The 21,389-nt window shown below is 26.1% G+C and overlaps 3 protein-coding genes across 13 annotated transcripts; 1 reads left to right on the forward strand and 2 right to left on the reverse strand.

The window, feature by feature from the left end:
- Positions 1-1,539: 1,539 nt before the first annotated feature.
- LOC127069395 (ceramide synthase 6) lies at positions 1,540-5,554 on the reverse strand. 3 transcript variants are annotated; one of them, XM_051006370.1, is made up of 9 exons: positions 5,434-5,554; positions 4,849-5,063; positions 4,078-4,736; positions 3,738-3,855; positions 3,548-3,660; positions 3,142-3,472; positions 2,854-2,972; positions 2,617-2,761; positions 1,540-2,387 (listed from the first exon to the last, which is right to left on the reverse strand). In XM_051006370.1, the coding sequence occupies exons 3-9, from the start codon at positions 4,257-4,259 to the stop codon at positions 2,265-2,267; spliced, it is 1,131 nt and encodes a 376-aa protein (XP_050862327.1). In that variant the 5' UTR covers positions 4,260-4,736; positions 4,849-5,063; positions 5,434-5,554; the 3' UTR covers positions 1,540-2,264. The 3 variants fall into 3 exon arrangements, with proteins under 3 accessions (XP_050862327.1, XP_050862326.1, XP_050862328.1); XM_051006369.1 differs by lacking the exon at positions 5,434-5,554 and having other exon boundaries at positions 4,849-5,214; XM_051006371.1 differs by lacking the exon at positions 5,434-5,554 and having other exon boundaries at positions 4,078-5,214.
- Positions 5,555-5,634: 80 nt separating this feature from the next.
- LOC127069389 (sorting nexin-9) lies at positions 5,635-8,647 on the forward strand. Of its 3 annotated transcripts, XM_051006356.1 has the most exons (6): positions 5,651-5,666; positions 5,862-6,025; positions 6,186-6,375; positions 6,484-6,941; positions 7,045-7,740; positions 7,819-8,645. In XM_051006356.1, exons 2-6 carry the CDS (start codon positions 6,011-6,013, stop codon positions 8,068-8,070), a joined length of 1,611 nt encoding a protein of 536 aa, XP_050862313.1. In that variant the 5' UTR covers positions 5,651-5,666; positions 5,862-6,010; the 3' UTR covers positions 8,071-8,645. The 3 variants fall into 3 exon arrangements, with proteins under 3 accessions (XP_050862315.1, XP_050862312.1, XP_050862313.1); XM_051006358.1 differs by having other exon boundaries at positions 5,635-6,025; positions 6,488-6,941; positions 7,819-8,647; XM_051006355.1 differs by having other exon boundaries at positions 5,637-6,025.
- A 1,674-nt stretch (positions 8,648-10,321) lies between these two features.
- Positions 10,322-21,247, reverse strand: LOC127069391 (calcium/calmodulin-dependent protein kinase type 1). 7 transcript variants are annotated; one of them, XM_051006360.1, is made up of 9 exons: positions 19,798-21,247; positions 18,976-19,110; positions 17,412-17,483; positions 15,679-15,753; positions 15,328-15,590; positions 15,106-15,246; positions 14,282-14,408; positions 13,646-13,683; positions 10,322-13,539 (listed from the first exon to the last, which is right to left on the reverse strand). In XM_051006360.1, the coding sequence occupies exons 1-9, from the start codon at positions 19,905-19,907 to the stop codon at positions 13,115-13,117; spliced, it is 1,386 nt and encodes a 461-aa protein (XP_050862317.1). In that variant the 5' UTR covers positions 19,908-21,247; the 3' UTR covers positions 10,322-13,114. The 7 variants fall into 7 exon arrangements, 5 of the variants coding, with proteins under 5 accessions (XP_050862317.1, XP_050862318.1, XP_050862319.1 ...); XM_051006362.1 differs by having other exon boundaries at positions 13,101-13,500; positions 13,596-13,683; positions 19,798-21,233; XM_051006364.1 differs by having other exon boundaries at positions 13,396-13,539; positions 13,596-13,683; positions 19,798-21,243.
- Positions 21,248-21,389: the final 142 nt, after the last annotated feature.

Consider the following 21,389-nt stretch of genomic DNA (forward strand, 5'->3'; position numbering starts at 1 on the left):
CATATATAATATTACATATATGAATAAAATCTTATATTTAAAGTAATATCGTACTTCGTGGCAGAGTCAATAGGCGACATGTATACGTATTCTTTTAGCCTATTTTAATTAATATTTTTGTCTATTCTATACTATATATAACATTTTTAAATGGTTATTGATATTACGAAAATATAGATTAAAAAAACAAAAGTTTCCTTGTTTGCTACACTGCTGATTGAGTGAATCATTGATTAAAATCAATCGAGATCGGTCGAAGTGGCCGTAATTGTTAATTATTTAACAATTTTGATAAAATTCATATCAAAGATTAGAGGGGATTAAACGTGATAGATCTATAAAATATTATTAGTTTTTGCGTAACTATCTTTTCAAAAATTTCATTTGAAATTTGATATTTTTATATCATCTAGATAAGTCCAAATTATATAAAATGAAAAAACTCGATACGTTGCATTGTAAGAAAATATTATTTATTATTCTTTTGTTGTATATCAATAGTTTTTAATTAATTTTTTCTTTTGGATCTTAGTGACATTATACATATATTTTATAATTTTTATAATTTCTATAATTGTTCTGACCAAATAAGTATTGTTCAAGTTGTCTGGTACTCCATGTTAATTTCTATTTAGGCGGCTTTTTTAAATGTTCTTGTTACTTTTTTTTATATAAAATTGTATTGTATATTTACTTAAAATAATTTTGAGTAATTTTAATAAATCTTAATCACAATTTTCTATGCAGATAATTCTTCATCTTCTATATATTTATTGTATTCGTGAAAATCTTTATTTTATGTAGGAATGTAAGATTCGAGAATGGGTTGTAGCAATCTTAACCAAGCTTGATCTTCAACTCGAAAAATTAGAAAGTTGTATAATTAAATATATAAAACTTAAGCCAAGTATTAAAGTTGCAAGATGTTTGTGTTTTTGTCTCGAAACCGACCTTTTACGATGCTTATTTAATTGCATGTGTCGTCAAAATTAGTTTCAAAATGTTATATTTCTAAAAAATGTCGTGCTTCGTACGGAAACATACGATTTGATTCTTTTTTATAATTCGTTCAATTGTCCGCTAACTATATTCAGTCGTTCGTAATAATAATTGATTGATTTTGTGGTATAACATACTTGATGTACTCTTTTTTTTTTTGTACTTTTTAGGATTTTATATACGAGATGATGTATACTAATTTGTATAATATAAACAATTTTGTTTAAGATTTTAATAAAATGACACATATGCCTAATAATCAGCCAACTCAATAAATTATGCTGGAAAAAAGAATTAAAATTTGTGAGCAACCCATTTTTAATCACTTTACATAGTTCACCTTATGTACTTAAATAGTTGAAAATGTACATATTTTAATATAAACGTGCATTAACTATATAAAAGATGTGATTGTTTATACAAAATAACGTTATTAAATTACCATTGTTAGAAACTACTGTTGCACACTATTATTTTTTTAATAGATATATTCATTGAATTGCATTTAATATCTTGATCAGCAAAATAACTTACACTTAATAATTTTCAACTTGATTTTATTCACTAATTAATACTACTATTTAACATTTAATCAAAGAGATTCACATAAAACTTTGCGAAGTAAATGCTATTTGTGGAAATACTTTTTCTTTGCACGAGTCTCTTCCATTCTACTTTATAGTTAAACTTATATATATTTCCAGAATATACAAAATGAATATATAAAAATATTTTAATATTACGAATCACAAGTTTAAAAAGGGTTACCTTCCGGCATAAAAATCTAAAGCTTTGGTCCATTCTTTGTTTAATTAAAGACTTAAAGTTGTTTTAAAAGATAATACATACAGGTACCTAAATTTTTAAATAAAATAATTATAAATAAATGGTATAACGTGAAATATGAAAATGAAATATGACTAAAGATTTTCATTTTTTTACAATATTGGTAATATATTAAAAATGAAATTTGGATTTTGCATTTATAGTGAATCACTTTCTCTTATTTTATAGAGATAAACATGAAATTGCTTTAAAAAATATTTATAGCAACAAATATCGTAGTTGTTAAGTCTAGAATCTTTTTATGATATTTCCAATAAAGTTATGATTTGATTTGTTATAATGATACAATCATAACTTTATAATTTGAATAAGTTTGAAAAATGATAATTTAGCGCCAGGCTAATTATTTTTTTTTTTTTTTTTTTTTTTAATCTTTAACATTATATATGTTAGGACTTTTATCTAGTTGATCTTTTTTGTTATTGTGTCTTTTGTCTTGGACTTCGTTTGTTGACGTAGTTCGTTGTATCACTAACAGATGCATTATTCTCAGAGGCATCTGAAACATCTTCACTGCTATTACTTCGTATATCACCTTCCATCTGTAACATTTTTTTAATAAATACAAAATCAAGTTGTATCATTGCCATTCATTGTAATTTTCTCTGTAAATCCAAAGTTTTAAATTAATGTAATAAATATCGTATGCTTGTACAGTTACACAAATTCTGTAATTTAAAACTTGATTTATTGTTAACATTATCAATCACAATGTAGAGAATGCTGTAATCTAAAAAATTTAGTGGTGTAGTTAAATTTATGGATATGTACCTGACCAGCATAGAAGGCATTGTATGCTATCTTAATAATAACGTAAGTCCAAATTGAATGAAGCAAAAGTAGGAGACACAATAATGTATTAAACACATAATATGCTGGAAACATCGGCACTATTTTAGGTGCTTCAATCAATGTACTAAAACAAAATAAATATTTTTAAATTTGAAATATCAGCTTCATTATTATACAATAATTTAAAGAAAACTATAAAAAATTTTCTGAAGTTACCTATAAATTATCCAAAATGGAAAAATACCAACACGTGTGGAAATCCATAATATTGTGAAAATAACAAATATAAAATCGCAGAATTTTTGATAATTAGCGTATTTTGCCATTTTTGCCACCTGCAAAAAATAAAATATATTGTGTCTCATACCTAATAAAAAATATGACCATACCTATTATCTAATTATGAACATATATTTATAATCATAATATACACAATAAAATGTTTATTAAAAGTAATGAAATAACAAAAACAATAAAGATATTCAAAGAATATATTACACTTACTTCTAAGAATATATCAGCAGAATCATGAACTAACAAGACTAATGAACCAATCCTTGTTAAATTAGCAACCCATGAAAAACATAATAAAACAATAGTCACTATATGATGAATAAACATTTGCCAAAAATCTTTTCTTTTTACATCAAAGAATTGTGAAAAACTCAATGACCAGTAAAATGCCATAGATATCATATAATACCACCACACATCATTAGTTACTGAATGATATGGATAGTTGTAATAACATTGATTTATGTCCCATAGCCACGGTTTATTCCATAAAATAATAAGGCCATAAAAGAATGAGTATGTATAATATGAACACCTCCAACTAAAATTAAAACATGTTATTATATAAATATTATTTAAATATAAACTTATAACGTATATAAATTACATATCTTACTTGTTTTCGCAGAACTTTGTTAATGTAGAAGGCTTGTCCTGAGAACGTCTGAGTCTAAGCCACCTTTCTATTTGTCGTTCAGAACAATCTAGTTGCTTAGCTAAAGCTATTATCTTAAAAATACAATTAGTTATTAATATAAACATACTATTTAGTTTTTTACGATTTGATCCCGATTAAAAAAATCTACCTGTTTGTGTTTTATTTTTTTACTACTATAAGCTTTTTCCAAAATTTCATTCGTAGGTGCTTTTTTTGACCTTGTATTTTTTATACCAAGCGATTTGCCAAAAGGTGCAAAGCAATACCTATACAAAATAGATATAAAAGTATTAATAAAAAGGAATATAATTAATAAGACTAAGAACCGAACGATCGCTGACATTTTATATATGAAACGATAAATAAAAATCGTGGCATTGTTTAATGCTTATTGTCATATATAATTCATATCGAATACATTTTCTAATGGAATCAATTAATAGATATAAAGATAATTAAAATGAAGATATGATAATTAAAATCCTTACCTCTCAAGAGTATATCTCATTATCAGCAGAATTAAGGCCATTGGTAAGGGAAATATTAAATGATGATAATCAGCATATTTGTTTTCTGAATTCGGTTTTATATCGTCCCATGTTATATTGGGCGGTAGCCATATGTCCGGTGACCAAAATGTCGACGATATATTCATTAATGTGTTCATCATCAATTATTTTCAGAATTAATTTATTTTTAGTATTCGATATATCGTAGATTCGATAAATTATTCTATTAAAAAATTATCTAATAATCCTTTCTTATATTGCTTTTTTCACTTGACCGCACTGCAAACAACTTTATCTGTCTTCAGTGTGTATCACGCCACCACGAAAATATATAATGAATATTCATTAAAAGAATCAGAACCCGTGAATATATTTTTATTAGCTACACTATTGTTACTCCAATGAAAAATAAAAAACTTATCGTTGAGACCAGTTTAATTTCTCATATACACAAATAATAAATCATGTTAAATGACAAACTTGGAAATCCGTTCCAATCCGTTAATAATCGGTAAAAGAAGTTTTTGGAACGAGAACTATATAAAAAAAATACTGATAAACCGTTATCTTTTCTTTTCCACGCTTCTTTTCTTGTTTGCGAAGAAACAATGTTCACGATGCATCCACAACGATGATATCTAGTGAAATAAAATTGAATTCGAAATCCGACTTTTCTTATCACAAAGAATTCATCAAATTACACGCATATGTGTCATTTTCAAGATTTATGCTTACGATAAGAAAACTTACAAAATTGGCGAACGATCCCTAAAGGTAGTACCTTCGGGAAAATTGGTTTTAAAATAAAATTCTTTAATAAGTCTGTTTGCCTTGTTTACACTTGTTAGAAGAATCGTATAACGAGATCTTTTGCAGTAGCGTACAACGGAAGAAGGCAGTAACGTTCAGAATACTGCCTTAATTCCTTTTATTGTTACAAATTGCTTTCCTTCGCGATAGAACACCTTGAACATGTAAAAACAGTATTTAATTTTTTCGAATAATATTTTCTTATTGTCTTTATTCGTAGCATGCGATAGAGCTCTTCAAGACGAATCTAACGGTATGAATAAATCCGAATGTCAAAAGATCGCAGATACTGGTTTTTTTAATTGTACGACAAAAAAAATCAATCCAGATCAAACCAGAGAGAAATTTTTTCAAGACAATAACGTTACATGTTATTTTTTGTTATTACCATACATGAAAAATACATTTTCTTTTTTTTTTTTTTATTCTTGTGAAGAATTTATTGTTTTTATATTTGAAAATGTAATTGTTTAACAAAAAACCGTTGGATGTTAATTAAAATTTATAATCTCTGCGTCTACTTACATACAATAAGATCACAAATCAATTAATATTAAAAGACGTGTATTTGTGTTTATGAAATCGAACTATTTTAGAACATACTCAGATCTGGTAATAATTCTACAATTGTACACTCTAGGACAAAAGTAATGTGATCGTAATAGAAAAGGTGGTTCCGTGTATCAATGGTTCGCAGTGCCGTCGTAAGGATTTTTGGAACCTTTGTCTTACACCTAACCTCTACTTGATATGTGACAGTATGCGATTTAGAATTTCTATTAGGAAGTTATTATTTTACTATCTATATTGTCAAATAAACAACATTATTTTAATTTCTAATGTTTCAACAAGTATTATTTTTGGAAAATGAATATATCTCGATTCATTGACAACGATTTATAGCTCACACTGGTACAGTCATTTTCAATGTACATACATTTATGTCGTTAAAGGTACAATATTCAAGTTACGAGAAACGCGCAAATGTCAGTTGCACGATTCAGTACAGAGGTATAGGTATGTGACCGGACGTTATCAGACAAATTGAAATAATATTTCGTATTGTATATCGACGTAATTAAAATTTCAAGATAGATTTATAATGGAAGGTCACCAGGTATGTTAATAAATCAGTATCATAAAATTAATTAAACCATTGTCAAAAGTTCAATCAACTTGTGTTCTCTTTTTTATGAGTCATACTTATTTATGATAATTAGAAATATTTGTTACAATATAGAGTAGATATTATAAAATCCGTATACTTTTTTTCCTAGGTAAGAGCATTATATGACTTTACTGGTGAGTCAGGAACAGCTGAGTTGTCTATTGTCGCAGGAGAGATTTTAACTGTCATGAGAGACAATGTTGGTGATGGATGGTGCGAAGGATTCAATCAAGGTGGAAAGTCTGGTCTTTTCCCAGCTGCATATGTACAAGTGATCGAGTCGTCTGCTCCTGTGTCAAGTATGATAAAATAAAGATGCAGTTTATATATAACTGTTGTGGAATGTTCTTAAATTATTGTAGTTTGCAAAGATTTTATCTGTAGTATTTAATATTATTATTCACTAGGTAGTATGACAATGTCGCAACAAAGTTCGGGAGATTACTGGGATGATGATTGGGACGATGATTCAGAAGTTGGTCAAACGCAAGCATATGTTCCTGTTACAAATCAGCAGCAACAACAAGCTATGCATATAGCACTCCAGTCCAATAGCACTGATAGTGGAAATTCTATCTCAATTCATACTATACATTCTGTGATACCTGAAAGACCTATATCTAATGTACCAAAGAAGAATAATAAGTTTTCTACTCTGATTAAATCGGGTGAAGATAGTTTTTTATTAGGAACAAGAGTAGCAAGTGTACCAGAAAGTGAAAAGCTTCTTATCAAAGAAACTGAAGATGGACGTTGTGCGTGGATACCAACGGGAGACTCGTATAGTTGTGTTGTTACATCTCCTAAGAAAGAATCAAAACTTAAAGGTCTTAAGAGCTTCATTGTATATCAGTTAACACCTACGGTATGTTCTAGTTGCATTCGTATTTTTTATATATTTTTTTAACTAATCTTATTTTAATTCATCAAACTTTTGTAACGTTGATTTAACAAATTTTTTATTACAGTTTAATAATATTCAAGTTTCAAGAAGATATAAACATTTTGATTGGTTACACGAACGTTTAGAAGAAAAATATTGTTTCATACCAGTTCCACCCTTACCTGATAAACAATTATCAGGACGTTATGACGAACAATTTATAGAACATCGTCGTACACAATTACAAGAGTTTGTTGATTATGTTTGCCGTCATCCCGTGTTATCACGCAGTCGAGTATGGGATCATTTTATGATTTGTACTGATGAGAAGAGGTGGAAAGCCGGAAAACGACTAGCTGAAAAGGATGAATTATTAGGAGTGAATTATTTTAATGCTATCCAATGTATCGATACACCGTTAGATGCGATCAAAGTAGAAATTCAAATAGATGCATTTAGTAGATATATAAATGGTTTAGATCCTGTAGTCAAAAATTTCATGGCCATGGCTGTTGATCAAGCCAAAAAGCACCAAGTACTTTATAAAAGAGAATTTCAGAAAATTGGTCAATCTTTCTCCTCGTTAGGACATGCTTTAGAAGGAGACGATAGCGATCATATGAGATTGACTTATGCATTAAAAGCAACAGGTGAAGCATACAATGATATTGGTCGTCTCTATAAGGAACAGCCAAAATTTGACTGGGAGCCACTTGCTGATAAATTTCATATTTATAGAGGAATTATCAGTAATTTTCCTGATGTTATCAGTATACATAAGGTATGATTTCTTTCAAACTTAATTTAGATCTAATTTTTCTAGATAAATTATTAATTATCATTTGTGATATTTTGTTAGAGTGCAGTACAAAAAAGAAAGGATTGTGAAAAATTAGTTGCAGAACATAAAATGGAAACGCAGCAATTGCGTGAAATGTCTCATCGAACAGATATAATAGCACGTGCATTAATGGCGGAAGAGACACATTTTCAGTCTGAACGCGATATACACATTAATAAAGCTATGAAAACGCATTTGCAAGAACAAATTTCCTTTTATAAAAAAATTGTAAATAAATTAGAGGAAGCATTAAATGCATATGTAGACTGAAGCAGGTACTGAAAATATGACTATGCTAATATTATGTACCTTTCCCAGGCACAACTTAACGATTTTGATACATGATAACGACGCTTGTTTATAAATTCATTATATTCGATTATTTATGCACTTACAGAAATTTAATCACATTTTCTCAATACAATGTTAATCAGAATGTTTCAGAGATTTTATTAGAAAAATATAGAGGGGCCAAATATTAGTATCACGTATGTCATAATAATCAAAAAAATTATTTGCAATACAAATACGTGCGATATGTATATTTATATTTTAAAAATATAATTAATTTAATAATACTATTTCTCAAATAATATTTGAGAAAAAAGAGAGATTCAGTTTCATCAAATATATTTGTATTAACATATTTTTCTATATATAGAATGCATATTTAAAAAAGTAATATCAATTACAGTAACATTTTTATCTTGATAATATATTGCGTATCTAAGTTAATTTAAATTCACAAAAAAAGAAAACTAATTTTTAAAAATACAATGATAAGTAAAATTATATTATTTTGAATTATGTTGTAACGATTATTAATATTCACCTCTTAATTCAATTTTTCGTATCAAAGACTAATAATAATGATTATGTCTAAATATCAAGTATTTGAAAATGTGATTATATATATAACATTTACAAATTTTTTTTCCTTTCACCTCTATATTTGCATCTCACAGCAATGAATATAGAATTTGTATTATATAAAAATCCATAAATTTTAAGAAAATGCTATTGTAAAAGTATGTAGAATATTACTAAAAAGTACTTTGTACAATACAATATATATGTGAATATATTTGAAATATTTCATAGATATTTTTAAATGGTTGCTAAATAATTTATCTCTGTGATTGAAATAAATATAAATTCAACAATTCACACACAATCAATCTATTTAGTTAGCAACTAATTATTGGAATAAATACCGTTAATTAACATTTAAGTAAATTTATTTCGATTTGATACAATTATTCATTTAGATAAAAATATTTATATTTCAAATTTTAAAAAAGCTATCAGTATATCTACTATTGAATAGTAGAATTATTCAGTACTTCTTTCATATTAAAATATTCTTAAAAAGTAAACAGAATATTAATTTTTTACAGAATACAATTCTTTTTTTACATCATTACTTTATCAGATCAAGGAAAAAAAATTAAGAGATATACTACTTGCATTTGTTTTATAGCGTATCTTTATAAAAGCAAGTAATATTTGAAAAAAATTATCTCTGAAGTTTATGTAATATTATATAATTTTATAATGACAACAACAAATGTATAAATAAACATAGCAGCTAAAACAACTTATTTCTAATCAAGCAGAATTATTATACATTTTCTATTAATTGTACAAAATAGTAATATAGTTTATTTTTAAGCACAAAGTTATGTATGTAATCTTTATTTGTCAATGCCAATGAAAATATTTTCATTTTTGTAGGTATAAAGAATGTAATAAAAAATATATGTTATATTAACATAACATATTATAATGTATTTTCATCACAATATAAGTATAATGATAAATATTAATAAATATTATTAATTTTATGCATATATATTCTAGATATATTAGTTAAGAAATGAAAGTATCTTGTCAATGAGCGTTGATTAAATATTACTTTTTGAACCTATTTACAAACATAACTCTCAGTTGACTTGTTTAAAATCACAAAAATGTAAATCAATATAAACAGTATAGTATTTTATATACAAATGTAATACCATACAAATCATACAATCAAAGTTATCTTTTTTTACCTTTATTTATATCAATCGTTTTTCAGCAAATTGTCTCTACAGAATTATGTAATAAAAACAATCAAACACATTACTTTTAATATTTGATAGTATTCACTCTAATAACGTTTTAATAATTAGTTGCGTGTATATTATGTAATAATAATTAGTTTCAATACAACTTATAATATACAGTTATTCAAATGTTATTTAATCTTACAATATGTTTCATTAATTTTGTTTATATCTTTATTTTTTGTTCAACATTTATGATAGTTAACAAGTTAAAATTTGAACTTTCTTTTTTAACGAAACAATTATATTATATATTATTATTCTGAATTATTATTCTATAAGATAGAAAACATTTTAATATTTGAAGAGAGTTAAATTTATAAATAAGGATACAAATAATATTTGTAATAAAATATATCAATATATGATATAATAATTAATGATAAGGTTAAAATATTTTCTCGGCAATGTAATCAATTTGATATCAGTTTTATAATTGTATTTTTCAGTTATCATATTTATACATTTTAATAATGCGTATTGTGATATATAGATATAGTTTATATATATATATAGATCTTAATAAAGAAAAAAAATTTATTTCTAAAATGCTCGTTTTTATTATAGAGCGATACTCAGCCATATTGATGGCAAATTCCATTAAGAATAATTAAAAATTGTATTCACGTGGTATTAATGAAATACACAAGTTCTTAAACGTTATGTAATTTGAATTTATTACTTCCATATGTTGTATTATATTTGTTTAAAATATTATTCTTTTTATAAACTTGAAGTTTTTTTCATAGAACAAGAAACATCACCTGATTCTATAGCACAGCAATAATTTTTTGTTTTGATTAATATCAAAGTATTTTATTTGCAGATAACCTCTTCAATTCAGTCATTCTTTTTGATACTGCATGTGCATGTATATAAATACACATACATAACACGTATTTTTCGCAACAATTTTTATATGCATCTCTTTTATGTTATTTAAACGATTAATAGTTTCAAACATGAATTTTGATTTTTTTGTAATCAGATAATAAGTTCTTTAAAAGTTACGGTAATATCATTATCACAAGAGGCACACATACATTGCACTTTGCAGATATTATTTATGAAAAAATGTGATTGCATGAGCAAAATTAAACCATCCCAAATAAAAAAGGTGATTTTTTCAATTTGTTTGAGAAGATAAAATTGCAAACATCTATATTCTGAAATCTTAGATATTATTGTATATATGGTAATTATAAATAATCTATTAATAAGATACAAATACAAACACACAAGTTATTTTTACAACATTTACATGGGCTATGTAACATTTTATACATTTTCATTAGATGATTTTCAAGAGTTTTGTATGTAAATTATATCATACAAATATATCAGAAAGTATATTATCCAAATACTCAAAGTAAAGATAAATAAATAAATCCAAATATGAAAATATTTATTATGATAATTTAGTTTAGTTCAGATGCTTTTTCATAATAATTTTCCAAAAATGAAAAGTTATTTTATAATTTTTAATATAATGTATATATGAGACATCTAGCATTAATAAATTTCACATTATAATACACATATGTTGTTTATATTTGTATCTTAAAATTATTGAAAAGTATGCATGCATATGTGTGTCTATATGTATTTTATTTACATATTTTTTTTGTAAGACAGTGTGAGATAGATTAAAAATATTATTAGAATAATCTCATATGCATACATGCATGCGTTTGTGTGCACTTTTTTTTTAACGCGGATAATGTCTTTGTTGTTGCTTAACATAACATTTTCTTCGTATCATTAAACTAATACACTAGTATCACCACATAATGTACTTAACATGTATGAAAAACAAAAAAAAAAACAATTTCATATACCTATTAATTAATGTAAACAATCTTAATTGTTCCTTATTTCCCGTAAAATATAACATATGCACGCAAAAGCTTGAAAAATAATCACTATGTACGTATATCTGAAAAATTCTTTCCAAAAATCTTAGCGATTTTTTTTAAAAGGATATTTGTTTGTCTATCACGATTTCAAAAGTACTTCCGTTAAACGTATGTACTTAATGCACTTTTCACAGCATGCGATCGATCAACCTTGGCAAGAGATTTACATGCATCTCTACAATTATTCTCAAACTTCAAACTATTGGAAAAAAGTACACTTTTACAAACTATTCAAATTTGCAATAAGTCAAGTGCACACACGGGGTTTGTTTGACAATCACACACAATTTATATATAATATAAAATAATCTTTTTCATGTAAGCAATTATTATAAAAAAATTATATGCATATTGCCTTGAAATATACAAGATTAGAAAATAAAGTGTTTCATTCTTTTTAGAACATGTAAAGATATACAATAAGAAAGAGATAGAACATCCTGTCAATGTTTTATCATTGTTCAAGTACAATTCTGTAAGAAATGTCAAATATTGTTGATATAGAACAATAGATTTTATATATACTTTATGAACGAATAATGTTTACTATAAATTAATCGTTTATAGCGCGATATTAAAATAAAATAATAAAATGCACTTATATTTGTATAATATTAAATACAATGTTTTTGAAACGTGTTTAATATATTTATATTACACAGAATTGTTTTGAACAATAAATGTCCATTATAAATCTCAGATTTTATAAAAGATTAAAAATTTGTCGTTGTACTGTTCACCCGATTTTTATGATTAATCAATTCAATCTGGTAAGGTTTCATAAATCATACATATACCGTTCAGATCATTAAGAGATTATAAGACTTTTTAGGGATATAAAATCAATATATTGAATTATATAAAAATTTAAATAGAAAACAATTTCTTCTTATATATCTCTTGAGATAATTCGTTAATTTCATTTAAATCATTTAATAATGTTCAACACAAATAGCATTTAATATGTACATAAAAATATAAAAAAAAAAAAAAAAAAAAAAAAAAAAAAATCGAACAAAAACAAGTAAAAAAGAGATTCCAGTTCTAAAAAAAAAAAAGAGAGAACTTATGAAGAAAAAGTTCTAAAAACAGTATCTGAAAAAACTGTGATTCATCGTGCAATCCATTAATTTGTATATTATACATAATCAGCATTTTACTATGTCATAGGAAATTGTAATAAAGCATTTTAGCTTGAGGTAATGTAGCTCTTTCACACTTTGTAAATAATGATTACAAAGCGTTACATTTCATTGACATTAACTTCTAGAGAATGTTTAGCATTGAGATTCAACTTTTTTTATATTTCCTTTGCTTCCTAAGATACGAGACATTTACTCGAAAAAGAGTAGAGAGAGCAGTGCGTGTACTGCCCCATAATTTGAAGCGTTTATTGCGTAAGTATAATGGAGAGCTAGGAGTAAGTGGAATGGGAGAGGTTGGCAAAGCCACCAAGTTTGGTGTGGACAATGATGGCTCAAGAATATCCTTCAATTGAGGTTGTTTGGAGGTCCCAGTGGTCTGTGCTGATGGTTGCTGGGATTGGTTTGCGATTGATCGGGACACGGCGTGAGGTTGCCGCTGCAAGGGCCTGATCCTGGGCCCTGTTGCTGCTGGCCGCTGTTGAGTGCCAGTCTCTGCATCTGACGTATGACCGTGGTTGCATGATACGCTTGCTGGAACCATGAGAGAAGAGGGAGACTTTCCTACGGAGCCTGGTGAGCAAACATATGCACAATCAGGAATTTGCTGATCATACATCCATACTAACCTTCCACTTCGATTTGGCAAAGTTCTTTTTAAGTTGTTCAGATACAGTACCATGGATATTTTTATTGCTAGCTGCGTTTCCAGAAATCCTAGAAAAATGAATTATATGTTAAATTAAATGAAATACCTAAATTATAAATATATTATAAATATATATAATATATAAAATAAAATTATATATGTATTATGTATGATTCAAAAACTTAATAAAAATATAATGTTATTTAAAAGGGTATTTAATTATTATTTTTATCTGAGATGTCTTAATAATATAATAATTAGAGATTATTATCATTTAAAAAATATTTTTTTCTTTTCTTCATGTTAAAATTTTTTGCATGTTAAAATTCTAAAAAGTTATTAAGGACATTATTATTAAATAATTATTAATCATAAGTTATCACAGAGAATAGAATTTCATTACTTACTTAATTGATATTAATTAAATATTATTTGATATCAATAATATTCCTGTAATACTCTCCTTTATAAAGTCAATATGTATTTCACATATTCTTAAATAGTATCTACAGTTATATTACAACTTGTATTATAGAAAATATAAAATTGTTGTAAAAGTTACATTTATTATTTTTTTATTATTTTAGTTAGTATAAAAATTTACTCTATTTTGTAAGTTGTATCTTAAACAGAAAGTTATTAATATATATTAATATATATTCTTACCAAGGATGTGCTAGGGCCTGTTTGCATGTATAGCGTTGTTCAACATTGACGCACATCAACTTGTGTATGAAATCCTTAGCTGAATCACTGATATCGTCCCAGTATGGTGAATCAAATTCAAATTCACCTATAACAGTCTGGTTAGCTCCTTGCTATAGAGTAGACGATTTTGTGACAGTATAAGTAGAGCAAATGTATAATTTGTATGGGAAAACAAAGACAAAAGATAAGTTTGAAAAGAAGAAAGATAAAAAACTGTTTATCTTGATTTCCTCATAATTAGTGTCCGTACGATTCCTAGTTATTTATAATTTCATTTTTTAATTTATTTCAATTAATTAAAAAATGCTACTATGTAAAAAATAATCCCTTGGAGATATATCATCCTAACATGAAATATTTATAATATGAACAAGCACAGTACTATAGATGCACACGTGTATATTGTGATATTCTCATCATACACGCATATATTGTATAGTATTTGCTACATGATTTTAAATATAATAGAATTTATCAATAAAATTCTAGTTCATTGTGAAAACATTTGCAGATAATGAGCATTTGTCACCAAAGGAATAATAATTAACAATCAAATACAAGGACTCAGACGCACACAGAAATTTCATTACTTACTACGCTAGTATGTATTAAAGCTGCATACGAAAACTAGAATAGTACCTTAAAAATGAAAATTTCAAATTAATGTATTACTTCATGTGCTTGTCAGTCCTAAGTGTTACAATTAATCTGAATATCTGACGACATTGTCTCTTCTTCGTTGTCTAAAGCAATATGTATATGTATACATCCATTTTTATTACCTTTTAAAATCTGTGCAAAGAGGTTGGCATCATTTTCATCATAAAATGGAGGGTATCCGCATAAAAGAATATAAGAGATAACACCTATACTCCAAACATCAACTGCTTTACCATATGGCTTCTGAGCAAGTACTTCAGGAGCTATAAATAATTATCTTAATAGTAAATTTGTATAAAATATAAAAATATATATATAAAAAGAAAATTATTTTATTTGCATACCAACATATCCTGGTGTACCACAGGCAGTAGCCATTATTCCTGAATCTTCCATTTTTGATAAACCAAAATCACTAATCATAATCTTACTATCTTCATCTGGACTATAATATAAGAGATTCTCTGGTTTAAGATCTCTGTGAACAACACCTTGTTCATGCATATAATCAACTGCTTCTAAGACTTGTCTTATTAAACCTGAGGCATCTTTTTCTGTATAGGAACCTTTCTCAACTATTCTGTCAAAAAGCTCGCCGCCAGTGACCCTGTAACACAAAATAAATATAATTAATATATTATCAATAGTTAACTTAATCATTATATCAATGTTTAAAAATTTAATATATAACTTACAACTCCATAACTAAGTACACTTTAAGCTTGTCTTCATAAGTCTCCAATAGCTGTACTATATTAGGATGTGTTAACCTGTAACAACCATATTTAATTTTATTTTATACCTTCTTATTAGAAACTATCTTTTATACATTTTAAATATTTCTTTTAAATATAGTGGATTTTTCTTTTGCTTCTTTTTATATTGATTATAAGATTTCAAGAGTACTACGTATTTTTATTATTTTTATGATAGTTCGTATATTAAGATAATAAAAACTTTTTGCAAATCTCAATTCTTCTGGAATTTATTATTGAATTAAAAATATAGAATACTAATGGATATATTAATTCCTGACTATAATACTTGATAATAACGACCTGGCTATAATATATTGTATTTTTAATAAAATAGATATAAATATTGTCCATCACATCACATGCTGTATTAGAGCTGTAAGTATTACTCTCCCAAAATTGTATATGAGCATTTTGACAAAAACTACTGATGTTAGCAAAGCAGAAAACTTTGTGTGTATATATATATATCCACACATACACACACATATATATATACACGTATGGGGTCCTATAAAATAAATAAGGCCATAAAATACAGCAAACAATTTTAGCATATAAAAAGGAAAAAAGCACTAACAACATTTACAACAATTATGGATATATTAAAATAACATTTTTATCATAAATATTTAAAATATTTAAAATATTTAAAATATTTAAAATATAATTCATTAAGTACATATACTTACTCTTTTACTAATAATACTATGTACACAACATTAACATTACATCTTTATTACATGTACTATATATGAAATTAATTAAGAATGGAAAAAAAATAAACTTCAATTATAATGATTATAATGTCAATGATAAAATATAGACATAAGTTTTTTCGTTGTCTGAACACAAATTTCCTGGAAGTTTCAAATTTAAAAAGTAGATGTATAACTATTTTATAAATTAAACCATTTGGTTCAAATATAAGTCAATACTTCTAATGTCTTTTATGTAAAAACATTAAAGTATATAATAATATTTAATATTTACAACATCTACAAAAGTATTTCAAAAAATACTAATAATAACGGAAATTATATTGTTTTTAATACACTGAGAATATAAAATATATTTTATAACATCTATACATATATAATAGTAATTAAATTGGAAAAGTGTGTAAAGGTTAAGTTCATAATAATAGATAAATGAGAACCGTGGAAAGGTTATAAAAAAAAAAAGAAAAAAAATATATATATATTTTTTTTAATAAAGTAAAAAAGAGATTATTCAATCTAAATGGAGATAAGGAAAAAAATTTAAATAAAGAATTTATAATATAAAAAATAGACCAAGATAAAGAAAAAATAGTTAAAAAACTAAGAAAAAGAAAAGTAATAAGGAAAGATATGAAACAAAACAAAGTGATTAGAATAAAAAAATATAAATACAATTTTTTAGGTCTATAACTAATCAATGAAACATTTTACTAGCATATAATTGTAATTATATAAAATTAAGATTTGGCTTCTTTCTTGTAATTCTTTAATGTGCAATATGTTAATTAAGAAAATTGTGCTCAGTTTTTTCTTTTATTTTTTTTTTTTTCATATATATAAATTTATGTGAGCAAGATGTAAATTGAATTATAGTAATGTATGATATTGTTGAATGATACAGGAATTGAGTCACATAGGCAGTTGGTGCCCAAATAGAGGGCCCACACTTACCATCCTGTTTCGCCACTACTATCCGACTTCAGGAGTCCATCACCACTCTGTGGTGTCACTCTTTCACTGAACCTACGAAGTATAACAATATCACACAAAATTACATGATGTATGTTGAAAGTAACTGATAGCTTGCTCAAACTTTCTTTTTCCAGACTTTTCTTGAGTTTACTTTGTGCAGAGATCCTTTTATCCAAGCAGAATGTAGTCAGATAATCAAATGCATTGTAGAAAAGAATTATATTTTATGTAAACTTTATAGAAAAATTATATATTTAAAAAATATAAAAAACTATATTTTGCATCAAAATTGATTTCGGTTATACATGTATGATGTATATTACTTACTGTTAGTAGAAAAGAAAGTCTCATATGATCCAGCATATAATGTGATGACATATAAGATATCAACTTGGATTTATACAGGGTAGTTCATGTAATTGGAACTATTTCACCAATTTTGTAACTATTCATTTCAATAAAAAACTAATTGAGAATTTAATTAAATATCATTTCTATATGACTTTCTTTAAAAGTGTATCTGTTTATTCTGAAAGTCTATTTGCTTATTCTATTTTTTATTAAAATTAATATTGATATCATTATCAAAATAAACTACTCTGTATTATCACAAAAATGTAGTGCTTAAAAATGTGAGATTGTAATTGGTAACTTGCATTTTCTATCTATAAATTGTGAATATACAGAGAATGTACTATAACATATGAATATAATTATATTGATAGATTCAATAATGAAAATAATAAGAGATAAATATATATTTCTTCTATTTGATCTATTTCTAAATTAAAGCTATTTTGCTCTACTAATTTTATGTCAAATCAAGCTATTAATTCATTCTATATTCTGTTAATAAACTGTGCTAGTATAATGAAGAAGATTGCCAACCAAATAAATAATTTAATAATAAATAATCTAATAAAAAATCGATTTGATCATTTTTTATTTCATTAAAATATCATATATTTTATATATAATAAGAATTTTGTATATAATAAAAAAGAAAAAAATAGTTAATAATTATTAAAGTTCATTTAAATGTCACAATATGTATCATGTCAAATATAATTATGTTACAACATAGAAGAAGATTTATCATCATTTTTACAAGTTTAATAATCTGTACATGAAGCTACAAAAAAAATATCTTAATAATTATATTATTTACTACAAAATAATATGTGTGTATATGTGTATGTTTGTGTATAAACTTGTAATGAAATGAAAAACTGAATAATTTGCAAAAACGTGACAAACTTTTAATAAGTCGCATTCCAATGGTATTTTAATATGATCCCCAAACTATATATATCGATTATTTCTAAAAACCTGATAATGTACAAGAAAAAAAAAAAAAGAAAAAGTAAGATATGCAAGCAGGGAAATGAATATTCTATATAAAAAGCATAAACTACATGCAAAAAAGTACTAACGTTGAATCGAGCGATCATAAAGCTGATAATTAATCAACCACCTGTCAGCATTTGAAGGTGCATACATCAAATAATTGTAATCAATATTAACAAAATAGATTGTTTCTTACCTCCTTAATACTTTGATTTCATTTTCTAAAGAATCTTCTTTTCCTTTCAATGCCTTTTTATCAATAATCTTGACAGCGAACATTTGACCAGGCTTTTCTTTACTTTCTGCTAATCTTACTTCGGAAAAAGCACCCCTGTATAAAAAAAGCTTATAATGTATATATTATATTAATGTATATATTAATATAATTACTTGTATGTTCATAATATATGAAATATGATATACAAGATTTAATATACAAGATGTAAGGAATATTTTCAAGCTTAATATATAACCTAGAATGATATAAAAAATTCTATATATATATATATATATATATATATATATATATATATATATATATATATATATATAAATTCAATATGGATTAAACCCAACAAGTATTATCATACATTAATAGTTTCTATAATTTATATATAACTTTTATCAAATAATAAACCGAATTATTTATAGAAATATCCTTTCAATCTTATCAAAATTTTGAAACATACATATGTAGAAAACTTGTCTAAAAGTAGATATATAAAATTTGATATAAAACATCTAAAATACAATTTGTATTTTAATAAAAAATATTGTTAAGCAATATTAATAAATTTATAGATAATTTTATAAAACGGGATATTGCACGCTATCGAGCGATTTCTATGTATGTAATCGATAAAAAATATATATATATAAATAACAAATCACAGTTTGAACCGATAAATAAAGATAAATAGAAACAAGCCATGTGGTAGAAATATTCTACGCAATCTATATAGGAGCTAAGAAGAGATTACGTGTCATTACGCATATAAAAACAATATCTAAGACTCACGTTCCAAGCAATTCCTTCAAAATATATTTGTCCTCGACGGATGGTGATTTATCGTCTTTCCCATCTTTCTTCATTTTCTTATTAGAATCCTTCTTACCAAAGAGCGGCATTTTTGAGTCGTCCGATAAACGATTACGCACAAGTAACACTTTCACAAAATAGAAAAAAAGAGGCGAAAAGATAATTCTAAGATGTAGTAAAGGGGGGGGGAGGAGTGGGGAGGAGGGAAAAACTATCACTCGTCGCACAGTCGCATACACTTTTACTATTTGCTAACACTTTCTTTCGACACACCTTAATCAAAATATTTTCTATATATTTGTATACACAAAAACGATTTGATATTCGAGATCTTCCTCCAGAGATATCAAAGAAGAAACGAAGTAAGATGGTTTATCATCAAACTCTTCGTAAGATCCAGATCATCGTTCCTTTCCGTTTAACCGATCATGAACTCTTGACCTTTTACCACATTAATGATATCTCTCTCACCGTATTAAACTATTCTGATATCTCACTTTTATTCGAAACGAATAAGACTTTCGTAGATAAATACTCCGACGCATTCGGTTGCATTTACCACACTACACTACTACTACCGGTTCGCTGTCCAGGATAATATTGCGCGTATCGGGCTCAGGGTCGCGGCCCCGCGCCCTCGCGATCTGCACTGTAGATAAGCTCCTCCTCCTTTTCCTTTCCCCCTCCTTTTTCTTCTCCTGCTGCTGCTCCTCCTCTTCTTTTTCTTCTTCTTCCTCTTCCTCTTCCTCCTCCTTCTCCTACTCGTTCACCCCTTTCAACTCTTTACCATACCCTATCAGACACCTCGTCTTACTTTATACCAATACAACGTTACATTGTCTCGATGATCTTGACAAATATTTGTCATCCTTCGAACGACTCATCTTGTTAATTTTGTATCCTTATTATTAATATTTTTTCATCAAATATTCTTTAACGAGAATCTCTACTATATAAGCTTTTCTATACAACATACTATCATCCACAGCTTGACCCCAGTTTGACGTATTTCGTTAATCGAGGAGTCCATGAACTAATCTAGTTTTGTAGTTGATCGACTTATCTTATAAAAGGATTGTGTTATGCGACAAGCTCTTTGGTTTTAGCGCGAATGTTTAATTTTTATCAGATATTCAATAGAATGTTTATATTGTGTTAAACTTGGATGTATATATATATATATATATACACATATACACACACGTGTTTATATCTCAAAGCAAGAAAAACTATATTTATTGTACGAACGTTTGGTTAGACGCACATCGAATCCACAAGATGTTATTGATATATAATTAAAAAATAATTTGTCGCGTAACTTTTAACCTGCATGGATTATTATTCAATTATTATCTTTTTGAGATAAAGTAAAGTAATAAGTAAATATATAAATAGTTAAATACAACGAATGCTTCAGTCACAAATTGAAAAAATTACGAGACGAAAAGTGAAAAAAGTGTTACCATCATTAATACTAATACGCGTACTATAATTTGAACGTTGAAAAATTAATAATATGTAGTAAGAAAAGAACGAATGCTTTGAAATTACATAGAATAATCCTCTTGTAG

Source organism: Vespula vulgaris, chromosome 15 (genome assembly GCF_905475345.1).
Source record: "Vespula vulgaris chromosome 15, iyVesVulg1.1, whole genome shotgun sequence".
Classification (NCBI taxonomy): domain Eukaryota; kingdom Metazoa; phylum Arthropoda; class Insecta; order Hymenoptera; family Vespidae; genus Vespula; species Vespula vulgaris.

Coding starts and splice junctions, on each gene's coding strand:
- LOC127069389 (XM_051006355.1), top strand. Junction 6,376..6,483: donor GTCGTCTGCTCCTGTGTCAA/GTATGATAAAAT, acceptor ATTATTCACTAG/GTAGTATGACAATGTCGCAA. Junction 7,741..7,818: donor ATGTTATCAGTATACATAAG/GTATGATTTCTT, acceptor ATATTTTGTTAG/AGTGCAGTACAAAAAAGAAA.
- LOC127069395 (XM_051006370.1), bottom strand. CDS start 4,259: ATGATGAACACATTAATGAATATATCGTCGACATTTTGGTCACCGGAC. Junction 3,856..4,077: donor ATGAGATATACTCTTGAGAG/GTAAGGATTTTA, acceptor TATTTTGTATAG/GTATTGCTTTGCACCTTTTG. Junction 3,473..3,547: donor ACAAAGTTCTGCGAAAACAA/GTAAGATATGTA, acceptor TTTTAATTTTAG/TTGGAGGTGTTCATATTATA.
- LOC127069391 (XM_051006360.1), bottom strand. CDS start 19,907: ATGCCGCTCTTTGGTAAGAAGGATTCTAATAAGAAAATGAAGAAAGAT. Junction 19,111..19,797: donor TTGAAGGAATTGCTTGGAAC/GTGAGTCTTAGA, acceptor TTTTTTATACAG/GGGTGCTTTTTCCGAAGTAA. Junction 14,409..15,105: donor CTTTGCACAGATTTTAAAAG/GTAATAAAAATG, acceptor AGACTGTTATAG/GTGAATTTGAATTTGATTCA.